This window comes from Lissotriton helveticus, chromosome 4_1, assembly GCF_964261635.1.
Source record: "Lissotriton helveticus chromosome 4_1, aLisHel1.1, whole genome shotgun sequence".
NCBI lineage: Eukaryota > Metazoa > Chordata > Amphibia > Caudata > Salamandridae > Lissotriton > Lissotriton helveticus.
The window spans coordinates 1,143,154,733-1,143,180,678 of NC_136063.1; the positions used below are offsets into that span (position 1 = coordinate 1,143,154,733).

At 43.4% G+C, this 25,946-nt stretch overlaps 1 protein-coding gene across 1 annotated transcript in view; it reads left to right on the forward strand.

The window, feature by feature from the left end:
- The window catches only part of LOC144829032 (molybdenum cofactor sulfurase-like), a 1,966,499-nt gene that overhangs the window by 823,734 nt on the left and 1,116,819 nt on the right, over nt 1-25,946 (forward strand). Inside the window, exon 5 of the mRNA XM_078687750.1 lies at nt 23,600-23,676. Within this exon, the coding sequence (XP_078543876.1) occupies nt 23,600-23,676 (77 nt within the window). The remainder of the gene's footprint in view (nt 1-23,599; nt 23,677-25,946) is intronic.

Consider the following 25,946-nt stretch of genomic DNA (forward strand, 5'->3'; position numbering starts at 1 on the left):
TTTTTGATAGCATATTAACAAAAATTTCCTTATGCAATGCCAACCTTAATTGGTTCTCCTGAAAATTTATCAATGCGTTACCCCATCTTAAGCAAGCTGCCATTGTTAAGACATATGTTGAAAGAAGGCCAAATTCGAGCCTAAGGGCTGCAATTGACGCAGCGTGACTCAGATTGCATAATTGTCGCCAGATTTTACCTTCCACTTTCTCGTACTTTGCCCATTCACATTCATCTATCGTTTCATTGCCGTAATTCAAAGTTGGTGGAATCTTTATTTTATATACGGCAATGGTGTGAGAAAAATGTATTTTCCCACATTGCAAGTACAAGCGATTTATTGCTGAGGCTTGTGAAATAGCTTTACTTTTGCAATGGTCCATATGTTTTTTAACAGAACACCTATTTGTGAAAAAATTTCCTAGATAAGGGTAAAATTTTACTTTCCATCATTTCATCTCCTAAAGACCATTTTAAGTTTGATCTAACCTTACAGCCCTTATAACTAAACATCATCACTTTACTCTTTGAGACATTTATTTTTTAAAAGTATTCCTTAGTGTACCTAACCAATTCCGATAGTCGTCTCTGTAGCCCAATTGGGGTTAAGTCCATTATTATAGCGTCATTGGCGTACAGCAAACAACTTATTTTTAGGTTACCCACTTGTGGAGGATCCCCTTTACACTCCCCTATCCGACTCGGCAGGTCATTTATATAGATTGAGAAGAGTAAAGGGGCCAATAGGCACCCCTGCTTTAACCCATTATTAGTGGACATTTTCATTGAAAGGCCTTGAGTCCCCCCTAATAAGACTTGGGTCCATGTAGAGGAGTGAAGAGCAATTATCACTTTTAGCAGATTTCCTGGGATCCCCATAATAATCAATTTCCTCCACAGCGTCCCCCGATCTACCCTATCGAACGCTGTGGAGAAATCAATAAATGCTGTATACAATGGGGTTCTCCGACCAACGGGATATTTATCAATTAATGTTTGCAGAATAGAGATGTTATCCAGAGTGCCACTGTTCTTCCGAAACCCTGATTGTTCAAGGGGAATTACATTATTTCCAAATACCCACTCTTGTAAATGAACCAGGATACTTTTTGCAAACAATTTTCACGTTGCATCTAGAAGGGAAATTTGCCTAAAACTAGCCGGGGAATTTTTAGGGCCCTTCTTATATAGCAGAACTATTATGCTTTCCTTCCAGGAATAAGGGATATCTCCGAAATTGTAGCAATGGGCGAATAGAGGTTGTAATACTTTTGCCCACTCGCCACAATCCTTTTTTATTATTGCTACAGGGACATCATCCGGACCCATTGCGCCCAAGAGTCTCGCCCCCTTAATGTATCCTTCAATTTCCCTCTCTGAAGGCGCTTCTACATCTCCTCCTAATGCTATGGTATTAAGGGACCCCTCACCCTCGGCGTCTAGTAGATTAGGGGCATACAATAAGGATATATACATTGACCACTCTGTTTCTGGGATTAACATGGGTTGATATTTTTCTCTACTGTCACAGAATTTGGCTATTAGGGCCTAGTATTTTCTAGAATCACCAGTAAGTGCAACTTCCCGAAGGTTAATCCATTTTTCATCTTCGGAGGCCCTACGGTTAGCTGCTACTTTTCTCTTCCGGACCTGTTTTAATCTATATATTTCTTTTTGTCTTAATGGACTAGGATCTCTAAATTGGGCTCTAATCAGCCCATTTATCTTATTATTAAGCTTTTTAGTTTCAATGGAGAATAAAGCTTTAGGGGCAGCTCTTTCACCTTGCTTCTTTTTTCCCAGATTTCTTACAGCAGCCATTACTCTTTAATATCTCACTATCGGGGACTCCCGGATTAAACTGGGCACAATATTTTTAAATACCCACTGGAGGTTCGGAAGGTTCTTATGTGACCAGCATGTGCGACCATTATTTCGAGAATAAGATATGTTGTCATTCCTCTGGTTCCAGAGTTCAGGTTTCTCGAAATTTAATGCTAAATTTACCACCAAAATGTTGTGGTCGCTCAGTTTAGTGGGAAGCACTTTAAACTGTGAGCATGCCCCAAACAGTTGAAAAGACACTGCCATATAATCAAGTAAGGAGTGGCCAAATGTCCCATGAAAAGTAAGTGCTGCGGTTGAATCCTCTGGGAATCTACCGTTTAATAATACACGGTCAAGATTCCTAAGATTTTGCAAAAGCGAAAGGCCACGTTTGTCAGGTTTTAAATTTGCCGGGAATATTGACTCTGGTATAAACCAGACCTCCTCCAAGTCCACATCGGAAAAAGACGAGATGGAGCTGTTACTTACTTTACCGTTAAAGTCCCCTACCATCATTATACTTACTCTTTCTCCATTACTACATAAGTTTTGCACAAAAGAGCAAATGGAATCAACCAATGGAGTAAACGCTTTCCCAGGTGGAATATATACGTTTACCAAAAGTAAAAAAGTTGCAAATCCAAAATTATCTTTTTCCATTTTTAACTTAGCGCAGATACAAAAATGTGATGGATGTATGTATATCACCGGGTCCCATGCCAACTCACAGCTTAACAGAATGGCTAAACCTCCACTTGCATGCCCCTTTATAGATTTTTTTGCTTCACTACAGTACACATAGTAACTCTCTAATTGGAACTCTTCCCTTGCCCACGTTTCCTGTAGGAAAATTATCTTGGGGGCTAGATGTTCTAAAGATTTAAGTTTGTATTTATCTTTACCTAGCCCCGCCATGTTCCATGACACAATAGTCCCCAGAAGGCTACCCCCGCTTTGTGGGTTTTATGTTAGTTGTTTTTGCCCCATTCAAAGTACTTGCGATCCAACTCCATTTAGACACCTCGTCTCCTTCATCTATACTAACGACCTCTTGGACCTCGGGTGCTGTAAGCTTAATTTCCCTTGCACCCGGTACCCTACCTACTGTAATTTCCAAATCCTCAAATTTTATAGGTGTATTCTCCCTCTCATGTTCAATGAAGCTATTCCCTTTTTGATGATGAAGTATTTTGAGGTTCTTGGGCGGGGCCCCGGGTGATGCCGTACTAGTAAGAACATCTATGCCTCTTTTCCTGAAACCGTCTACATTTGCTAAAACGAGCGAATACACTACCTCAGATGTAAAAATAGCTCTAGTTACATAGGGTTTGTTCTTCCAATCTAAATGAACTAGTTCGATATCATTACTGGAAATTGACTTTAAATCGTCTATTTCTGATATCATTCTAAGAAGGGCGCTTCTATTCAGTGTCATTAGCTCAGCATCAAGAAGGGGGATACAAATTAAAGTCTTGTTCGCTTGCCGTGCAAATATTTCGGGAAGCCTAATTTAAATTAGTATCTTGCAGGCTACTGGAGAAATCGTCATTTCAATTCCACCCCTTATTTTTAGTACCTGCTGTAATCATTCTCCGACTGACTCCCCCACTATTACTTAATACCGGATTCGTTGGTGAAGATGCAGGTCCAGTTGACTCCTGTGCGACATCACTTAATTCTACATTCAGGTGTGTTGCTGAGCTTTTTAAATTGGCCTCTTTAATTCCTGAGCTACTATGCAAGATAGGGCCCCTACTTGACCTGCCTTCTCCTACCCCATCATTATACTGATTGGTGTTCGGCCTAACAAACAAACTATTCTGCTGAAGGGCAGGATCCTGCTCATGTTTCACACTCGAACTCATATTCACAGTCCCCACGGACATTGTATTTTTTTCCTCCACAGGGGCTATGTAAGTGTTTTCCTTTTCGTTTACTGGTTGGAACCGCAGCTTTCTCTGCTTGCGTTTTGGAAACCTGCGATTTTTCGTCTTCTTTTTCCTCCCACGACCATTTTTAGTGATTCCCTTACTTACTGATGAGACTTCCCCCTCAGCAGAACTCTCTAAGATGTTAATTATTTCATCTGGTTGTTGAGGTTTAGTTTTTTTTAACTTACACATATTAAAGTTTGGAAAGACACGCACTGTGTCTATTACAGGTGAGACACTTACATTTAACCTTTCCCCTGAATTGGAGGCCTTTATGGAATCATTAAGGTTAACTTGAAACAGACTTAGGATTGAATTTCTTACAGGTGTCGAACTTTCAAATTCTGCCAGCAATTTTTTTGAATCCCCAATCCTGTATACTTTATCAGGGTTATTTGTCACATTATACGTTTGACATGCTTTACTAGACGTAGAGGAAGTACATTTCACGTTTGCTTGACTTAGCTGTTTAAGATCTAAAACCCCACCAAGAATAGGCGTGAGGACTTCAAGAATATGATCGGAATTAGAAGTACTTTTCCCAGGCAGGGACAAAATTGCGGATAGGATTTTTTCCAATTTGAGAAACGCGTTCATTAGCCCCTCTACCCCTGCATTCTCATTTGTGAGCAAGGAATACAGGGTATTCCTTATCCTTTTATCGCTTGACATTGATAGCTCTTCACCTAAAAAGTTATGTGAGTCTGAAACCAAAGATAATTCAGTAGGAGTACTACAATACATGATGGGCATGTGTGTGTGAGCTCCTTCTCGAGATGTGAATACTTCTTTGTTAGTATGAGACTCTGAGTTCAAACCTTGAGCGTCCAATTTTCCTAGCAGCTTCACACGATTAGCGTTCTTTTCTAATGGGATGGCAATGTCCGGAGGAGTTAAGTCCTCTATTTCTGCCTGCCCAGTAAATAAGCTGTAATCTCTCTCCTATTCCATTTTAGGGGTGGAAACACTTACTTTTTCGAATGAGCATTCCGGTATAGGCCTCTCAGCACTAACATTGACATCTGACTTTTCAAAAAGGGATATCAGATCTGCTAATGGAGAAATTGGGATGGTTTCCTTTCTTTCACTACCCGTGCCTTGAGGAGGATCCACTACCTCAAGCTTGGAAGGGGATATCTCCATCTCCTTTTCCGAAATATTATCCACTCCTTCTTCTTGCTGCAGATCTGCACTTCTTACTGATAAGAGGGGCGTAGCATTACGTTCGACCTCATTTATCTTTAGTATATTTACAGCGGGGAAAAGCACCTCTGGACCAATTAAATGGCTCTCCACTCCGTTCTTAGCTATAGGTTCGGAGTCCATTGAGACCTCTGTTGGATTCCCCTCCTTTCCTTCATCTCCATTTTTTAGATTAGTTCCATACCTAGGGCTTCTTCTCTTTTTGGTAAACATTGACCTTACCGATGGATAGGATTTCAATAACGACAAATGCGCTCTGCTTTTGCGACGACAAAAAGTTTTCTTAGGTTTAAGGGGACTCTCGGCACTCTGATTACTGGTTACTAGGGTTTCTGTTAGTTTTGCTTTTGACTGTGAACGCAGTCGTCTAACAGACATTACCATTGCCCCAGTAATGTAACGCCACTTAACCCTGCCTCAAGTACCTCGCAGATACCCCACTATTAATCACATACCACCTCACCCGGAGCCTGGGCGATTCAGCAGTGGCCCAATCAAGACCAATCAGAACCACACACCGACCCCCCTCTGGCTCCGGGGATGAAGTGGGGATGAGGTGGCAACGGCGTGATAACCGTGGTAGGCTCTGCTCTGGTAGGCTCTGCGGCAATCTTTGGTGTCCTTAAAATGAGACGGGGTACGGCATAAATCCACACATAATCCACAAATCCACGCTGTGTCTCATGAGCACCTGGAGCACCTGGATACCGCTCCCTCTGTGTCTCCTGGGCGCCTGGTTACCACACGGGTCCCGGGATCTCTCTCCCAAGCCCCCCTACCTCTGCCGCCGCTGGACCCCCCCTGATGAACTGTTGCGGCTGGGCAGGGCTAAAGTTTGTATACTGGGAGGCTGGCAGGACTAAACTGAGTATTTTCCAAGGAGCTCCTTGTTGCTGGACCACGCTCTTCTCACTCGTCACTTTCAGACCTACTAAACTTGGAGCTCTGTGGTTCTGGGGTCTCTGAGGGCGAATTGGCAGCCTGGCAAATTAAAGCTTTTTATATGCGACACCTTCCCATCCGTCACGGCCGTGGAAACCAGGGGGATCAGACTGGAGCGCGGCGGCAACCCGCACACTGCCGCTGGGTCCCCCCCCGCCGAGCCCCCTGACCCCTGCTCCTCTTTCCGCCGGTACTCACTGTTCTGCTCTGTTCCCCGGTTTTCGAAACCCCTTGCCACTCCTCGCACTGCACCGCACCGTGCTGCTGTGTGTAATGGGCCGGCGGCGACTGGCGGTGGGGGCGGAAGACAGAGTCACAGGCTCAGGGGCTCAGGGGGCAGCTGGCAGCAGGTCTAGGACTCCGAGCCGGATGCTATTCAGTAGTACTGTACTGTACGGGGGGTTTTCTCGGGGTCTTCTCGTCTTCCTGCTTTCACAGCTCAGCCAACCTCCGCTTTGCCGCCACAGCAGCTGCTGCTCGACTCTCGGCTCTCTCTTGACTCGGCTCCCGTGTACCGGGAGGGGCTGAGAGGAAGCAGGAGGCTGCAGGCTGAATGCTGGAGGCAGAGGCTAAGGCAGAGTGCTCCAATGCGCCGGTTCAATGTGCCTCAATGTGCCTCGCACGCCCTGCCTCCCTGCCGTACCCCCGCTGCTGTTGTTTTGTTGTTTTTTTACCGGGAAAAGCTTAACCGGACCTCGGGCACTGTGGGCACTGCGGAGATATCAACATGGCGTCCTGCTTGGTGTCCTCGCTTGCTCGCTCGCCCGTTCTGCAAACTGCTCTCCGTTTGCTCGCGTTCGTTGCTCACTACTGCTCTCTGCTGGACACTTTCCCCGAATAAGCACTTTGTCCTGTTCTGCCCTCCTGAATCTTGTTTTCTGGCACGTATGTATATTTTTTTATTTTACTGGTGCACTATCAGTGCTTTAAATGGGCCGGTACTCACCTGTACTGAGTACCGGCACTTCTCAGATTTATCACTCTGAGTACCGGCACTTCTCTTCTGCCGAGGAGAGTATCGGTACTCACGAAAAGTAAGGCTCATTGCCTGTGCTGATGAGATGGAGTGAAACGTGTCTCTGGCAGCCAAGGCGCCGCTTCTGTATCCTGGATTTGAGCCCCAGCTGAGCTATTCAGCAGGGCTCATTTGAATAATGTCCGGGTGCTCACCATCACGCTGTGCTTGACAGAGCATAGTCCATTCAGGCCCTGTGCTGTCAATCACAGTCACACTATCCTGTGCATTTGTGCAAACAAGTGTCAGATGACAGAGGTTTCCGAGGGAGTAGTCAAAAAGAGCATGATACAACGAGCCACAACTTTCATTGAGAACCTGTTGAGGCAATGAAGGTTGTATTGATAGTGTAAATGTTATGGATGGATGAGTGAACAAAGGTGGATGGATGGATGAATGGAAGCATGACTAAAAGCATGGAAGGCTGGGTGAAAGGGGGTAGATGATTGCATAAAAGGGCGGATGATGGGTGGATAATTGAAAGATTGAATGGATGAATGACAGGGAGGGAGGATGCATGAAAGGGTGGATGATGGATGAGTGAAAGGAGGGATTGAGTGAAAGGGTGAATTGAATGAAAGGGCAGATGGAATAAAGGAGTGAAAGGGTTGATGAACAGATGAGCGAAAGGATCGGTGAACGAGAGAAAGGGTGGATAAAGAGATGGATGAGTGAAAGGATGCATGGATAGGTTTGGAGATGGATGGATGGATATGTTTGGATATAAAGGGTGGACAGACAGAATGGTGAAAACTGAATGATGGATGAAAGACTGAATAGACTACACAATTTTTAAGGTTAAATGGCGGACATCAGCAGGTAAATGGTAGGATGAAAGAATGATTGGATAGATCTATGGAAGAGAAAATAGTAATCTTCTGGTCAGGGTCATGATGATTTGCTTCACTTACATTGTGCCATAAGAGCTTTGGGTCGAAGTGGGGGTATTTTCAGTGGGTGAGTGAGTGGATGGATGAGTGAGCAAGGGTGGATATATAGATGGATGAATGAGTGAAAGCATGGATTGCTGGGTGAAAGAGGGTGGATGATTGGATAAAAGGGCGGATGATGGGTGGACAAGTGAAAGATTGGATGGATGAATGAAAGGGAGGGAGGATGAATGAAAGGGATGGAGGATGAATGAGTGAAAGGAGGGATTGAGTGAAAGGGTGGATGGAATAAAGGAGTGAAAGGGTTGATGGATAGATGAGTGAAAAGATTGATGAATGAGAGAAAGGGTGGATAAAGAGATGGATGAGTGAAAGGATTTATGGATAGATGTTACGTTGGATGGATGGATCGGTTTGTATATGAAGGGTGGACAGACGGAATGGTGAAAAACTGAATGATGGATGAAAAACAGAATAGACAACAGAATGTAAAGGTTAAATGGTGGACATCAGCAGGTAAATGGTAGGATGAAAGGATGAATGGATAGATCTATGGAAGAGACAAGAGATATCTTCTGAGGAGGGTAATGGTGATTTGCTTAATTTGCTTGGTGCCATAAGAGCTTTGGTGCGACGTGGGGGTATTTTAAGTTGCTTCCTACTCAGGTGCTGAAAAATATATGGTTTTGTGCCAAACAGCAATTAACAGTATGTCATTAAGAAGGTGCATCTTTTGCAAAAAAAGGAAATGTTCATATAATATAGCATTTCTCTTTCATTTTGTGTAATGAGTTAACTTGCTTTGTTTATATAAACACATTTCTCTTTTTTGTTGTTGTTGTGTGCTGCAACTAATATAGAAGTGATGGGTCTGAATGGTGGTTTTTCTAGGCACTTATGAATCTTCAGAATCTTATATAGATAAGGAGTGCTTGGATTCTCGCTTATCAAGAATCTTTTGCCTTGATCTAAAATGTTTCCCATAGTAAATGTGTTTTCAACAATCATTGACAAAATTCTACTGAATTTTCTGGTGGGTTTGAAAGTTAATTTCATATATACTGTGGTATCTTATACATGCGCATCCACACTCAGATGGTAAAATTCTGTGTCAAGTATGACTAGTGCTCCTCCATTATCTGCTTGACAGCAGGTGATGTTTTTGTTTGATGCGATTTGGGATATCATTCTTCTTTCACTTTGTGTCAGATCAGGTCGTTTTTGTTCTTTGTCTTTGAATACTTCATGCAACTCCTGTTGAACCACGGTTTCAAATGAGTCTAGTACCCTGTGACTAATGGGTGACATAAATATGCTCTTGGGTCTCAGTCCAAGTAAAGTGCTCCTTCACTCCTATGTGTGTGGTCCACAATGTTCTTGAAAAAATGTTTTAAGCGTAAGGTTCTCATGAACTTAAAAAAATTAATTGAACCTCCAACTAATTGGAATGATAAGAAGGGACGAAAGACGTCCCTTTTTGCAAAGTCTTGATCTGGAAAGATGTTAGTTCGTGTTTGGAGATATTAATCAGGATATTCTCTGACTCCTTGTTGATTTTGCTATTGGTACATCCCTTGTTCTTGTGTTTATCCCAATTGGTTCGGCGGGTGGATCCTGGCCTCTTCCTAAAAAAGAAGAGGTTTCTGTATTTGATGCACTTGAGGAGAACGGTCCACTTTCTTTAGAAATTTGTACGTTTCTATTGTTAGACTGCTGCCTCCTATGTGACTCATCAGATGATGATGTTTCCCCATCAGTGAATCTTGTTGTAAATGATCTCTGTTGTTGTCGGGTAGCACATACCTCGGCCCAACTATAGACCTCTCCCAATTTGTAGTCCACCTTATCTCTTTTGAACGTACACATTTTTCTTTCATTGATTTCTTTGGTGTACTTGTCCAATTGTTTGCTGATTTCCTCTAGTGTACTCTGCCATTCATCCCCGTTCATCTTCTGTGTGAGTTCTTCTTTTAATTGGGTCACTTCCGTGTTTAATTCCTCCAATAGTTTGGACAGTTCTTCTATTATTAGCAGTATCAGATCTAGTGAACATTAATATAAGATGGCGTACCACTGTTCTGTGAATCTTGTGTTATTCTTGCTTAGGGTAGATTTGAGTGGTATATGTAAACCTCTGGAAATTCGTTGAACTTTATGATATCTTATGAGTGTGCTTGCGTGAAGTCGTTGGTTTATCTCCTTTTTTTATATAAATAGCAGTTGTTTGATATTGGATTGAATTGTTCCTGTGCTGTTAGCGGTACCTTCCGGCTCTTGGATTAAAGAGAATATTCTCTGGATTTCTTCTGTGGTAAAGCAAAAAGTTTCTGCTCTGTTTTCTGTCAGGTTAACAATATCCTCATATGACATTTTGAGTGATTGGGTGCGATGCGTTTGATCAGGGATTAATATTACGCAAAGTGAAAGTGAAAGTTGCACCCCAGGGTACAAACAAACTGTACACGTAGATTTCCCCAGTCCTAAATATTTGGGTGCCGGGGGTATCACCTCCTGATCATGAGGTGTGTTACATCAACCCAGATGTCCCACCCTCCCAAAACCTCTGCAACAGACTAGCACATTTTTCACCTCAAGATCATGATGATACATGACAGCTATAACAACCAAGACATCCGCACCGCTCCAGATCCCAACCCCAGGGACGCCACCCAACAAACCCTGCTCACCTGGACCCCAATCACAACAGAAGACACTCTAAAGACCATGAAGAACATCCACTTCAGAGCACCCTCAAACACCTGCCCACCCCACATCTCCCACAGAGCCACCACGGCCATCACACCCAAACTGTGCTAGACGATCAACTGTTCCCTCACAACCGCCACATTTCCGGACAACTGGAAACATGCCGAAGTCAACCCCCTCCTGAAGAAACCCTCTGCAGACCCCCTGGACGTCAAGAACCTCAGACCCATCTCCCTGCTTCCATTCACAGCCAAGTTCATCGAAAAGCCGTTAACACCTTACTAGCAAACTTCACCGAAGCCAACAATGTCCTGGACATCTCCCAATCCAGATTCTGTAGCAACCACAGCACCGAGACCGCCCTACTTGCCACCACTGATGACATCCACTCCCTCCTCAACCTTGGTTAAACGGCAGCCCTCATCTTCCTAGACCTCTCAACTGCCTTCGACACCGTCTCAATGCACACTAGCCACCAGACTCCACGATGCTAGTATTAGCAGAAAGGCCCTTGACTGGGTATGTTCATATATCACAGGCAGAGCTCAGTGAGTCAGACTCCCTCCCTACCTCTCTCGGAACCAAAGAGACCAGATGTGGAGTGCCTTAGGGGTCCTCCCTCAGCCCTACCCTCTTCAACATCTACATGGTCCCCCTCGCAACTATCGTCAGAAATCACAGGCTCAACATTGTCTCGTATGCCAACGATACCCAGCTCATTCTCTACCTCACCAAAGAACCCAACATCACCAGGCACAACTTCCAAGAAGGGATGAAATCCGTCGCCACCTGGATGAAGAAGAGCTGCCCAAAACTCAACTCCAAGACAACATTCCTCATCCTTGGCTCCACCCCCTCCACATGGGATGACACCTGGTGTCCCCCCCACCCCGACGGACCATGCACGAAACATCAGCATCATATTTGACTCATTGCTCACGATGAACCACCAGATCAACTCCGTATCCTTGGCCTGCTTCAACACCCTCCGCATACTCCGAAAAACGTTCAGATGGATCCCATCTGAATCCAGAAAAATGGTCATGCACGCCCTCATTAGTAGCTGGACTATGACAATGCCCTCTACGCTGTAATCAACAAGAAACTACTCCGCAAGCTCCAGACATTGCAGAACACCACAGCCAGACTGCTCCTAGACATCTCTGTCACAATCACATCACCCAACACCTCTTCGATCTCCACTGGCTCTCCATTGAAAGAAGAATAACCTTCAAGCACCTCACTCACACATACAAGGCCCTCCACAACATCAGACCAGCATCCCTAAACAACCGCCTCTCCTTACACGCACCCAAGAGACACCTCCAATCAGCTGACCTCTCTCTGGCCATCATCCCATGCATCTACAAGACTAGCATGGGAGGAAAGTCCTTCTCCTGCCTCGCAGCCATGGCCTGAGATGACCTCCCCCTCCACCAAGTCCCTACAGTGCTCCAGTTCAGGAAGGACCTGAAGACCTGGCTCTTTGGATGACCCCAGCACTCAATGGAGCCCCCCCCCCCAGTGCCTTGAGACCCTTGCAAGTGAGTAGTTGTGCTTTACAAACCCTTGATTGATTGATTTGTTTCTTATTGAAAGTGGTATCACCATTCCACATGGGGAAATCAGTCATCTTGCCCACTTTCTATGCTCCTCGGCACCCCTATAAAGAGGAGGGGTGGCTCCATTGTCTGGACCCAAAAAGAGTGTCATCGTTCTACCTTGACTGCACAAAAGAGTTCCGGGTGGACGAACAACTCTTCATAGGGTCTGTTGGATCAGAGAAAGGTTGTGCGGCACAGAAGAGGAATATCTTGCAATAGGTCATCTTCTGTATTAAAATTTACTATGCTCTGGCCAAGACACATCCTCCTAAAGTCTTAAGAGCTCTTTCCACCAAAGCTAAGGCTGCGATCAAAGCTTTGTAACATGGTCTTCCAGGCCTTTGTTTGTCAGGCAACATGGGCATCACTGCACACGCTCATTAAGCACTTCTGCCTGGACAGTTAAGTCCACAGGGACGCTTTTTGGGTGCTCTGCTCTGCAGGACTTCCTGATCTAATATTTTTCACAGTCCCTGCTCCTAGGATGGTATTGCTTGGGTATCTATTCTAAGGTAAGGAATCTGTGGCTAGATATCTATATCAGATGGACAGGGTTCTTACATTCAGTAACGCCTTATATGGTAAAGACATAATCTAGCTGCAGATTCCTTACCTACGTGCACTGCAGACAGACTTTTAGAGCCAGGGCTCATCCCTTTTAAGGCCCTAGTTGTTCTAAACACACCTCTGTCAGTGCACTTGCTGGCTCCATGCTCCTGGATGTCGTGAAAAGCAACTGATGTCAGTGCACCGAGGGGTCAGCTATATAGGTGACGCGGATGTCACTTCTGGCGTGGACGATGTCACATGGTGCCAATCAACACCACCTGCCAGCGTGCAAGGATATTGCTCAAGCAAAAGTCTTCTGGATCCAGCCTGACTTCTGTGACATTCTAAGGTGAGAAATCTGCTGCTAGATTATGTCTCTACCAGATAAGGCGTTACCAAAAGTAAGTAACTTGTCTGTTTATGAATAGCGACTTTTATGGAACATAAAATTGGGTACCTAAATAAAACAGTACTATGGGATTGTCTGATGATTATAAAATTGATGCAACACAGATGAAGGAAAGGGATTGAGGAGAAAGGAGAGGTTTGAGACTCTCAATCTGTATTGCATCCTAGTACTCCAAACACAAAGGAATTTTCAGTATGAGCAAAAAGTGTTTGTTAAATTGAAATAGTCACATGTTGTAGTAGTGGCTTGTTAAGCTAGCAACACTGTTGGGGCAAAAGGTGCATTGGGGACCTGGGCAGTTCTGAGCTCACAGAACAAGAGTGTAGGGATGGAGGTGTTAAGGTGTAAGACCATTTATCAACATGAGGGAACATAGGGACGCACAGTATGGGAGCAGGCTCACATCAGAACAAGGAGACAGGGTGGGAGCAAGGGGTACCCTGAACTTTAGGACCCTCCCCAATTTATTTTTACCTCAATCAGAGTTCCCACATATACTGGATTAGAGACGGTGTTAAATACAGTGAATGCCAAATCCTGATATATTCTAAGTCTAAAGTGGACAGCTAAACCAGGAAGTCAGACAACATTCCTAATACAATAGGAAAGTCTTCTGGCTCAACCTCAAAATCAAGGGTTTTATACATTATTTATGCATATGAAATTATAGAATCTGCAGACTCACTGTAGTCTGAGCAAATGTAACATTTCTTCTGCGAATCAGAGTACATGAAATGTAGATGTCCTATTGCCTTAACACTCAAGCACTTTCCGACAACATGAATAATTATTCAGCACCGTCTCCTCAAATGATGTTTGGAGATGCTAGAACACATCTAGATATATTGGTAAATGTTTTGAGTTGTGACTGAAAGTTCACCGAGAGTAGAATAACAATTACAGTGGAAATAATTTCAATTTCAATTTTCAATTTCCGTCTTTATTCAATGATAATCAACCATAAAAGAAATATTAAGACAAATACAATGTAATATAAAAAAGACATAAAATTTCTTAGAAGAATATTTTGTTTAAAAAAAAGCATGTCATATAAAATCCTAAGACTGTTAAAACAATGATTAGGTGTAAAAGGGAGAATTCAGGGTCAAAAGCTATTAATGCATAATTGCACAGGGCTTGGTTACAGTCTTCCATTTTGGACTCAATAGCGTGGGGGAAACTTGAGTACACCAATGCATAAGCAGATAGATTGCATAATGCCTTGCAGGTTTTTCCTTCTAAGGACGCAAGACCAGCTCAGAAACTTAGCCATTGCAACAACTATGACTTCGGAAGTTTCAGTTTTTAAAATACGCAGGGACATTTAACAAGATCTAGTTCTAAACTTGATGCAAACCGGCTTGAGCCATTTCAGCCGAGGGCTCTTGTATGCAGGGCACACAATCAGGACATGCGATAGAGTCTCGTCCTCAGTTAAGCAAGTGTCACATTTTATATCCTTGTCAACCCGCCTCTTGTTAGTAGAAATAAACAAGTACATCTTAGCTTGATTTAATGCTGCAGAGTTTGCAAGGAGAGATGTTGTGAAGTGGGGGAACATGAGTGAGGGGTGATTCCTATCTTGGACAAGATGGCTTTTTTGTCCAGAGTGTGGCCTATTTAACATATATCAGACAATTCCACTTCTACACACCATAGGAAATTTGTTTTAAAAGGATTATTTCTATATCCGTGTACACTACACCTGTGTATTAGAATGTCAAATGCATTCTGTAGGTTGTTACTTGGCATTAAGACATCCTTCATCTGTCTACATCATTGATAGTGTGACAGTGGCATAAGTTGACAATAGATATGGGATGGAAAGAGAAACTGACACCTAGAACACCTCTATGGGTGGCAGATCATTTGCAAGGACTGAACTGTTCAAAGGAAGTCCTGAGATGGAATCTCAGCATTAGGGAAAGTATGGGTTGATGAGAGTATATTACAGTTTTCGCAATTGGAACAGGATTACGAGATGGCAGACCCACAAACATTTCAGTATTCACATGCATTACACTCACACCAGAGGTAAAGCAACCATAGTAGAGGAATCTCTATCGGAGACCAGACTCATGAACGACAAATGATGATGAAGGCGTTCCCTCACTATTATTTCATATTGATGAATAACACTCAGACAGATCTTCCAGGTCTGTAATCACTCTGGGAAAGAGATTTCATGGAACTTGAAAGGGGAAGCTGGGAGGAGGTCCTAATGTACCATTGAGCGATGTCCATAGATCAAACTTCAAATTGATACAATAAAAAATCTTACATAGAATCTACGATACGAGAGCTCAAATGGTGCCATTTAACAGGAAAGAACATAACAGGTATCTAAAGGGCTCTGGCTATCAGGGCATCTTTCTCCATACTACAAATGGGGGTAGGGTCGCACACTACTCACACACCGGCGGTATCGCCCCTAAGGACTATGGTTAATGTAGTTACGTGTTCCGCGATGCATCTTCTTTCGATTCTCTGCTATCTTCGCTGTCCTGGACACGTGTTTCGGGGTATCACCCCTCGTCAGCAGGGATAGGCCGTGTTCTGGGGTTGCCGGTGGCTGCCAAATATCTGCCAGGTTTAGTACCACTCAGGCACGCAGAACACGGCCTATCCCTGCTGACAAGGGGTGATACCCCGAAACACGTGTCCAGGGATGGCGAAGACAGCGAAGATAGCAGAGAATCGAAAGAAGATGCATCGCGGAACACGTAACTACATTAACCAGAGTCCTTAGGGGCGATACCGCCGGTGTGTGAGTAGTGTGCGACCCCACCCCCATTTGTAACCTTTCTCCATACTGTTTGGAACTGCTCGTCATTTGCAAAATAATGCAAAGACGTCATGAAAGAACTGGGCGAAGTTGACATTGGAGGCTTTCACTGCCATACTCGGACTTGGGGGTACACAGGTCTCAACAAAATGACCAAAAACATTTGCATACCACGGCTTAGCTGTAGCAAAGAGGTACAGAGGGAAAAGGTGGGCATATCCTGTACCACCACACTAAGGGGATGGAAGAGTGCTGTGCGTTGGTTTGTGACAGCTTAAAGTATGGTATATGAGTGGCAGGGTGTCTTGAAAAATGTGAAATCGCATGCGGGTGTCGTACAGTGGGTTTGCATTATTTGATTGAACATGGCAGGAGCCTGCAGACAGATATGAGAGCTAAAAACAAGGGTTGTGAAGAGGTGGTAAAGGTACACTGTGATACAAACACTTGATACAACGCATGATTACCCTAGTAATTGCCTTCAACCGTAAAATGTTTTAAGTGAATTTACACCAGAATTGCAGCTATGACCTTAACAATGCGGAGTTCGTGTTTATGTTAATTTGAAAAATTTAATAAATCAATAAAATATGTTTGGTTTTTAATTTAAATAATACTTTCTGGACTAGTGCCTAGTGCTGCTCATGTGAACCTCCGTATAACGGAGACATTTTCATGCGTGTATGACAAGACCTGGCTCAAAAAAGCTTAACCATAGTCTCCTGCTATCCCAGAAACTGCGAAAGCATGGATGCACCTGAAAGCTGAACAGACTCGGTCATTCGCTGCAGCTTCACCTTGGAAATGCTGCCTCATGTTATGTTATGTTATGTTATGTTATTTTATTTTATATAGCGCACAGCTGCCACAGCCAAGTGGCGTCCCGGCGCTTTGGAGATTGTGTAACACAACATAGTAGAGATGACCCAGCAAATAGAACTGACATCCACATCCACATGAACAGTATACAAATCCCAAAACGTTTAGAGCCCTGAGTGGAGGGGAAGCCTTGAGTTATGCACCCTCTTAGTGAATTCCACATGAGTGTTCAGGAAGTTATGGTGACAGCTAATCAGACAATATGGATTTACAGCGGAGTTGTGCATTCTGTTCACGCCTCCAGAGCCAATAAAGAATTCTCTCCTTTGAAATACAGCCCATGACACACGCAGATCCCACGTCTGCCAGTATATGAGCACAGGAGGCGATTACATTCACTGCTCATCGCCATGTTACAATCCACTCTGACAGATGATTATTCATGGCAAGCTCGTTTCTTAGCAACCTGTAGCTGTCCAGGTTGGAAAGTCTCCATAAATCAATGCATGACTGAGACGCAGGAGTGTGGCACTCAGAGTATGGTCGAGGGGATCCACTGGTGCCAGGAAGGATGATCCCACAACCGGAAGTGTGTGACCGACTGCCAATGTGGCCCCATCGGTTGGCAGTAGTCTGGCCACTAAGTGTGTGCAAAGACATCTTTCTTAATCCTAAGGTGTTTGTGTTCTGTCTTTATGATAGTAACTAGGGTAGAAAGGAAGGTCTGGCGTGTCTGTGCTGGACTCGTGATATGAGTGGTTCCTTTAATGAAACAAGCATTTGCAATGCAATAGGTCTCGCATTTGCAAGAGTTTAAGCTATTGGCATTGTAAATGACAATACCTCTTATGTATCTGTTTTGATATTAACACATAAATAAAAGGCATTGTCATTTAGAATGCCAATAGCTCAAACTCTTGTAAATGCAAGACCTATTTCATTTCAAAGAAGCAGTCGCCATTGTCCCGGGCTGCTTGGAAAGTGAAAGTGCGCATGGCGCACGGAATGTCGTGCCTGCAGTAGGAGAAACTCCTTTAAGAAAATAGTGCTTACAGACTAAATAAGACGTATCATGTAACAACAGAAGTTAAAGGGCCAGTCCTCATGGGAGGTTACTAATGAAGACCAGGCGATAGTAAGGAGGGACCAACAAGCCTATTAACGAATCAGAAGCCAGCATTTACGAAGGACAATGACACAAGCCAATTAAAAATATGGGCAGAGAGTGGGCAGAGCTTCAAGTCCATACTCTAATACAGCATTCCTCGCAGAGCACCGCATGCGCTCCCCAGGCTCGTCCTTAAAAGGAGCCCAACCAAGAACAGCTGTATGTAATACTGGCGATAAACAAAACCAACCTCCCCTGCACATCCATGTTTTCACCAATATAGGGTTCTATCACAATCTTCATGCAATACAGCTGCAGCATAAATGTAGTGTTTTATAGAAATACTACACTTCTCTGGGTTACAAAAATACTGGAAGATTAATGAAGCAAGACATCAGCTTCTTTAAATTGTATTGTGTCTACTGCAGATGTGACAGTATCCTGTTTACATCTTTTGCCACTGACCGGCCAGACACATGTTAAAGCTAAAACTAGTTCATAGTAGAGTAATAGAAACAAGCATTTGCAATGCAATAGGTCGTGCATTCACCTGAGTTTGAGCTATTGGCATTGTAAATGACAATGCCTTTTATTTATGTTTTGGGTTTTAAAACATAAATAAAAGGCATTGTCATTTACAATACTAATAGCTTGAACTCGCGTGAATGCGAGACCTATTGCATTTCAAATGCTTGTTTCTTATTGACTCCATTTTTACTCTTCCACTCCCTACCGAACTACGTGAAGAGCAGCTAATTTTTTTCAATAGAAAAAATGTCCATTGTTCAGTCACTTACAATTACAAATCCATGCATATTTGGATTTATTAATAGGCGTGAAATTGCAATCACATATTTCTATGAAGATAAAGTATAAGCTCACTTCATATTTAAAAATCTGCATGTTTTCAGCAATATACATTCTCAATAGTTAAATATAGGCACCAAAAAATAGCTGGGATATAAGAGTGTTATTCTATTAATCTGCAATGGAGCATATGGTGAGTACACAGCCAAGCCAAAGTTGCAAGGCTTTGAGAGTCAAACTATGCGATTTGGTAGTTTCAGATCAGACTCCGTGCTTTCAAAAACATTAACCCCTTCGCTGCGGCTGCTATTCCGCCGCAGCGCAAAGGGGCAGGGGGGACCGCGCGGCGCTCCGGCGCTTGTGACAGAGCCACTCCGTCACGGCCCTCGGGTGGGCTGTGCTTGTGACAGAGCAGTTCCGTCACGGCCCCGCCCGCTCTTCAGAACGCTCAGCGCAGGCGCGGAATTCGCGCCGCGCAAGCGCAGCGAGCGGGCCGTGACGGAACCGCTCCGTCACCAGCACAGCCCACCCGAGGGGCGTGACGGAGCGGTTCCGTCACAAGCGTGGGAGGGGTTAAATTTAAAGGTTGATGATCTGATCATACGTAGAAAGTGCACAGCAAACAACAAACGTTTAAACTCTTCTGGGGACCTTCTTTATTTAAGGTATGCAAAAATGACTAACTTCAATCCCCAGATCCCCTCCGCTAAATGTTACTTTATGCTGCTTCAATTATCATCGGCAGAACTTCAGTAGTGTATATCCCTGACTTTTTGGCATGTAGTCCGGAGTAGGTGGGGATGGGTGAGCTGCCAAAACATTACTGTGTTATACGAACTAAATACGTTTTCCTCTTGGATCAGTGTATCTACTGTTTCAGGCTTCCTGTCGTATTTAACAAAGAAGATTATTTTAAACACATCTTAACCCACAACAACATTGTCTTATCCATATACTTAATGTGAATTGTGACAATGGTAGGCAACAGAGAACAAATAGCAACAATTCAATAAATGCACAAACGTACGGTATTAATGTAAATATACACATGAGCACTCTAAGTATTTCTGAAAATATTAAAATGTAAATAATTAAATAACCAAAATACTGAAATATATTTTCAGAATTCCTTTTAACAAGCTTGCAAATTTAGCCTGGAGTAAATATTTTCAAAGGGAAAATATTGCTACTCACATGAACTGGATGTACCAATCCTTATTTCGGAGACAACACCTATGTATTTCTTGATGTAGCAATTAAAAATATTTACTACCAAATAGTACCTAATTTTAGGTTTTAAGTGCCTTAACAGCTCTATAAAATATGATTAGCAGGTGCAAAGTGGAACCACGCAGCTTGCACTGAAGCTTGGCCACCCGCATGGTTTCGGAGGTGCAATCCCTCCCAACCCCACACCCACTGGCCTTGCTTGCCCTCCTTCTCTTCCAGTGAGGCACAAATAACGAAAATACAGCAAAACACCACAATCAAGTCACACAACGTACGCCGGCATTAGCAACAGCAATATTGAGAACAGGGCACGGACTTCGCTGTGTGATGCCCATTCTGGCGGCTGTGTTAATAGCATAGGTACTGCTCGGTCCTGGTTTAGGGCCACTTCGCAGCAAGTGATCGCATTTCTTATTATTAGCATAACTAAAGATGGACATGTCTTACAGCGGACTTCAGCTGCGGCACCTCTATCTCCCATGTTAATAAACGCTAGCAGCTCGCAGGCACATCTCACGTTCACGGCTTGCAAGAGTGCGTGAGGTTGTGAGTATTTTTTTTAATTGAGCTGCAGACACGTCGCAGCCGGGCTGCATAAACCTAGTCCACCCCTAGCTGCAATCATCCACAAAATAAAGGCAAGGGCTACTTTCATGGCATGATCGCTTAGACTTGCCTTCTTCAGGTTTTGGTGCGAATGTTCAAGGCGCTGACTTACCGCTCGTACAACAAGCAGGAAATAAACCTAGTAGTCCCTAAGGGAAGAATTAACCAGCTACAGCGTAAGTAAGCTGTAGTTGGTCGGTGCTGCTTGGCAAAAACGGAAATGATGTATAGAGACAAGTAACCAATAAGAAGCCAGGAAAGAAGACTAGCGGAGGAGTGAACCCATCTCTAGCAGCAGGCGGGATTACACTTAGTGTAGTGTTTACACCAGGTATTGCGACGGCGCATGCGCTGTCTAGGCTCGACCTAAAAATAATGCACCTGAAGGGACAGGAGTAGTTAGTAGTCACATTGCTACAGCCCACATATTTTCAAAAGGAAGCAGTCAGATTATTTGAAATTTTTATTCAGCTATATCCTCTGTGGTTCAGCAATGAGTGAATATGCTCTTACAGTTCCTCAGTACTCAGAAAAGTAGAAACCAAATAATGGTTCGTAAAATGAAAAAGAGCTAGGTGGCCAGACTCACGATAGGTTGGATCTCAAATTGTGATGGGGGAATTCCTCCTTTTGGATATAGTGCCCTCACACATCCTTGTGAGTGTCATGCTTGATCATGGGGCGTTGCTCCTCGTGTGGGTGGCGCTGCAGACCCTCATGGGCCACACGAGAGGGCTCTTTAGTGGAGATATTTTTAGGAGACGCTGCAGTTGGCTTGTGGGTGTGTGGGCCTGGGGAAGAAGATGAATGGGTGCTTTAAAATTACCGAACGGTACCCATGACCAGTGCTTATTCAGGGGTCCGAATGGTAAATTAAAAGGGTGTGGATCCTGGAGCTCCACTTGAAAGCAAATACAGAGGGCGGATGTGTGACTCACCGCTGCTCTCAGGATGAGTGACGTAGTGAATAAATCATACATTAAACAAAGTCAACATGTTTCGCGCTCTCAGGTGGTCCCTAAAGGATCCTTTGGCGCTTCGTCAGGGCCGGAATGTGAATGAAAAACAGAGAATACACAGCAGGTTCCAGGAGAGAATGAACCTGTTAACCTGTAATACCTTATTCTTAAGGAGTTTTAGCGTCCTTGCGCTGATAGGCACTCTCACTGTGGGTACCTATCCCCAACCCCTCTTTTAAGGAAATCAGGATCCGTCTGCACCTTCTCGGAAGGAGGCTGAGTAAATTTGCTTGCCTCTCTCGGGTCCAGTGACCTACCCCTCCGTAGTGGTGTGCCGGAATCGTTCAGTAATGAGTACCTGTCACCTAATTTAGATTCGAATCTGGTGCACGTGCAATTTGCTGTGCTGTTGAACCACACTTATTGTAAGTAGCGCATTGTGCTGATCCAGTTCATCATTATGGACGAAGATCTCTCTCGGTCAGTTACATAGACAAATCCAACTGAGGTAAAAAATATCTGAGGGGATGTTGTACACTGTGGAACACCCTGCTTTGAGGTGCTCCATAGCCATCTCCTTTTCTGTGATGTGGATGATCTCATCAATAAAAGTAAGAAATAAAGCAGTGATACCTCCACAACCAGCAGTGTATGTTTAAACTCTGCAGTGAAGTGGGGCCTGCGACATACCAAGTAAGCACTGGAAAAGCAAGTAGGTCTGGGGTTAGCTGCTGTCCTTTTGGTTTTGTGGCTTTGGCCTTGCCTTATGCTTTTGACAATGCATGGCAGTTTTTGATCCTCATACACCAGGGTTTTTAATTGATGGTCCTATTATGCCATTCACCATGATAAAAACTCAGGCCAAATTGCGAAGCTTTTTTCAAAGTGTAAGTGTGACGATGCCTGAAAAAAGCCACAATTTACTCAATGCATATGTTATATACAATTCACAAAACCTGAAACATCTAAGTTGCACATACACATACCCATTGACCACTAAGTTACTTATGTGTGGTTACAAAAGTAACAAAGAGTTGAGTGAAAGTAAATGCGAAGGGGTAAGTTTCCATTGAATATAACCCCAAACACATTTCAGCAGCAGAAAAGTGAGCACGGCCACCTCGTGCAACTTTTATGATTTTCCTAAAAGTAGTAGACTTCAATAGAATTCAGAAATGTTTTGAAATGAACTTAAACGGGGTTGGGAACTCCTCCCTTCCATGTAACTGCACTTGTCATTAGTGGCCTGAAGGTCATCTGTCAATTAATAATCCAAAAGCTGTTTTGATCAGCCAACATGCCTTGGATCATTCGTTTACATGAGAAAAGAACATTGAAACTTAAATCAAACCAACACTTGTTATTTTCCTACTACTATGGACGAGTAGCTTAGGCCCTGTTGTATCAAAGGGCTTTGCCTTACTTGTTTCTATGAGGAATTGTGATACTAAGTAAGGGATTTACAGTTGAATATATCCACAGGAAGGCCCAAGTCAGCTGTCTATGCAAATAGCGATCAGTTTCTGTTATGATTTTCACAATTAAACGTGCTTACTTTACATGCCAATGGTAAATGTAAGGAATTAATAACATTGTGTACCCTAGTTACCTGAGTAGCCATATACATTTCGGGGTCCTCTTGAGTCAGATATTTTGTGCTTCTTCGCCATGTCAGCCATTCAGTGAGCAGCACATCCAGGAAGCTGCTTTTGTGATGGAAGAAGCAGGGACCACACTCTCTTCCACTCCAAGACAGTAGACCTCTTCAACCTTCCCTCAGTGCAGTAACATGAGCTTCTTACATGTGGATTATGGTGCAAGGGAATAAGTTGGTCCTGGGTGAGGCATGCAACACTTCCGACAAGCACTTGTCGTGGTGCAATGAATGGATGCAAAAGTACATCTGGTCAGATGTCAAGGCTTTAGCTTGCCAAGGGACATGCAAGGATGTGGTCCAGAGGCAACCCCGCGAGATTGAAGTGTGCAAAGAAAGACAGTGAATTGTTCGTTGTAAAAGATTCTTCTTTGGGCAAAGCTCTACAGAAAGAGCTGAAGAGAAACAATGGGTCAGGTAAACGTGTTGACGCTGAAAAAGTTTGTGAGCCAGACAGTCAGTGTTATGATTTCATCAGAGTGACATATTTATGCTTGGTTAATATTTCCATGTTGCATGGAAGATGACTTGTCTTTTGCTGTATTTGTTTCACTAGGTTTGAAGATGGCACGACGTCCTTCCTTGACATCATAGCACTGAAACATGGCTTTGATGCATTGCAGAGGCTAACAGGTCTGTGAGACAAAATTATGATTTGCTAAAACATGCCATGCATATATTGCTATTTGTTTTAATTAATACTCATCCAATCTGTGATACAATATTAATTTGCTTTACAGATGTTTCAACTCAATCTCAGGTGCCATTATTCAATATATGTGTATAAAAGCCAGGATACATTTTTAAAGGTTCATCCAGGAACTGTAATTATAAAAATGTTGTGAGTAATTGAATGTATACTGGGATAAATCTAATGCAACAGAGCCTAAGGGCCACTATGCGAGTTGGCAGGATCTAGGTGTGCGGATGCTGATTGCCCCAAATTTCTGATTCTACCTGATATTCCAGACCTAAATTCCGCCAATGCAAATTTTATTCCCGTGAATGGGTAATAACTATGCACACTTAGAAATATCCCTTGAAAACCAGACTGGTGCAGGTTAATGGATGTTGGGCACGGGGCGAGGAAGGCATCTTGGATGGGGTAGTATTTTCCTTCTCTGGGCTGAGCTTTGTCTGGGCTGAGCTTTGTCTGCTCTTCACTCGGTGCTGGAAATGGTGGGTGGTGGCCGTGCTGTCCTTGCGTCTGCAGCTTCTGCCCCTCTTCAATTTCTATTCTACCAGGTTAGGATTTACACCTGGTAAAATCAGGCCAGTGTTTTCAGAACCGGAAACAGTGGCCAACTTGTAGTCGCCTAGGCAGTCTCCCTCTTTGGGGATATTGCCCTGGTTTAACTCATAATGAAGACCCCCCAAAACTTTGTGCATTGTGAAACGAGCTACACATGTCTAATTCTTGTAGCACCAACACAATGAACTGTATTGAATCGACTAATTTACTTGTTTAGCATTATTGATAAAACTTTCAGTTATCGACTTGTGAAATTTAATTTTGCCTCTGCTATAAAATCATTTCAGCCAGAGTTGAATGTTAAGGGAAATATTATTTCCCCAAGGATTGCTAAATCCGGAAGAGAACTCATTGGTGAAATTCCCTCCACCTAAAGCTTAGTATGTTACTGGAAGCTTCACAGGTGCATTCTTAAATTGAATTTACCATTCCCTCCAGAAGTCAAGAGGAATTTTTTTATTGGCAGCGGCCTTGGAATCAACCCCTGTATCCTTAATTAGTACCATGGGTAATGTCAAGAGAGCTGTTTATGTACATTATGGACCAATTATTAATCCAGTGAAGGTACAGTTGATTGAGGTATTTTCAGGGATCTTCTGATTGAGAGGAGAGTCTATTTGATTCTTAGAGCAGCTTGGAGAGTATTCCAAATTATGTTTGCTGGTTTTGTGCTTGGAAAGTTATAAAGTTTGGTACTTACTGGTGAAATTAGCCTTTGCTTCTAAATCCTCTCTGTCTTCCAGAGGCGGTGCATAAGTCTGATATGTAGGCTGAATCCTTTATTAAATAGCTTTCTATGCCAGGTGGCACATCTTAGATTTAATTCTGGCTTCAATAGGTACTCACAAAGGTATTTTAATGGTGGTCATACATTTTTGTGAATGTTAACAACCTGGCTGTGAATAGAGACATACATTTAATACAGAAATTGAGCGTTGTGGTAATGCCTCTAAGACATTGTATATGAATTTGAGCCATGAGATGATCAACATAACCTCACCTCATAGCATCATAACCACAAGCGTCTTCTGGGTGACTGCATTTGCTGCCTCTAAAATACAGGTTTGTCAGAAGGAATGCTACTCTGCCTTCTCTGTCTAACTCCATGATTTCCTTTTGAAAGTAATAGTGCCTATAAGAAAGGCAGCGAGAAGACAAGGGTATTGAGGGCCAACCAGTGACTGACGAGTGCATCGGGAATGGGGAGTGGTCAGGGAGAAGTTACAAGTGTGAGGTGGAGAAAAGGGGCATTCAAGGACCAGTGGCCCTTAGTGGATAAAGTGGCAGGTTTTGAAAATGTGATGAGGTCAGAGGAAGATCTAATACCTAGGCGAAATGTAGGTGGCAATGGTATGTGAAAAAAGGACAGCGGAACAAGGGATAGTAAGATGGAGGTGAAAAGAAGATGAATAACATTCCATGCCTCGTTTTGTAACCATTAGCTAAGCAGGTTTGTATCTTTCCAGTTGTAGCCCCTATGCATTGACTACTTTGGAAGTGCTGCATCATAATTACCCTGATCTATGCCATCTATACCTTCTTTAAAAGATATGAGAGTAATATAGATGATATTGTGAAATCATATTCCATCACTGACTTACTCATATTCATACTCATGTTCGAGCAGTAGCAGCACCCCCCTGCCCTCGTG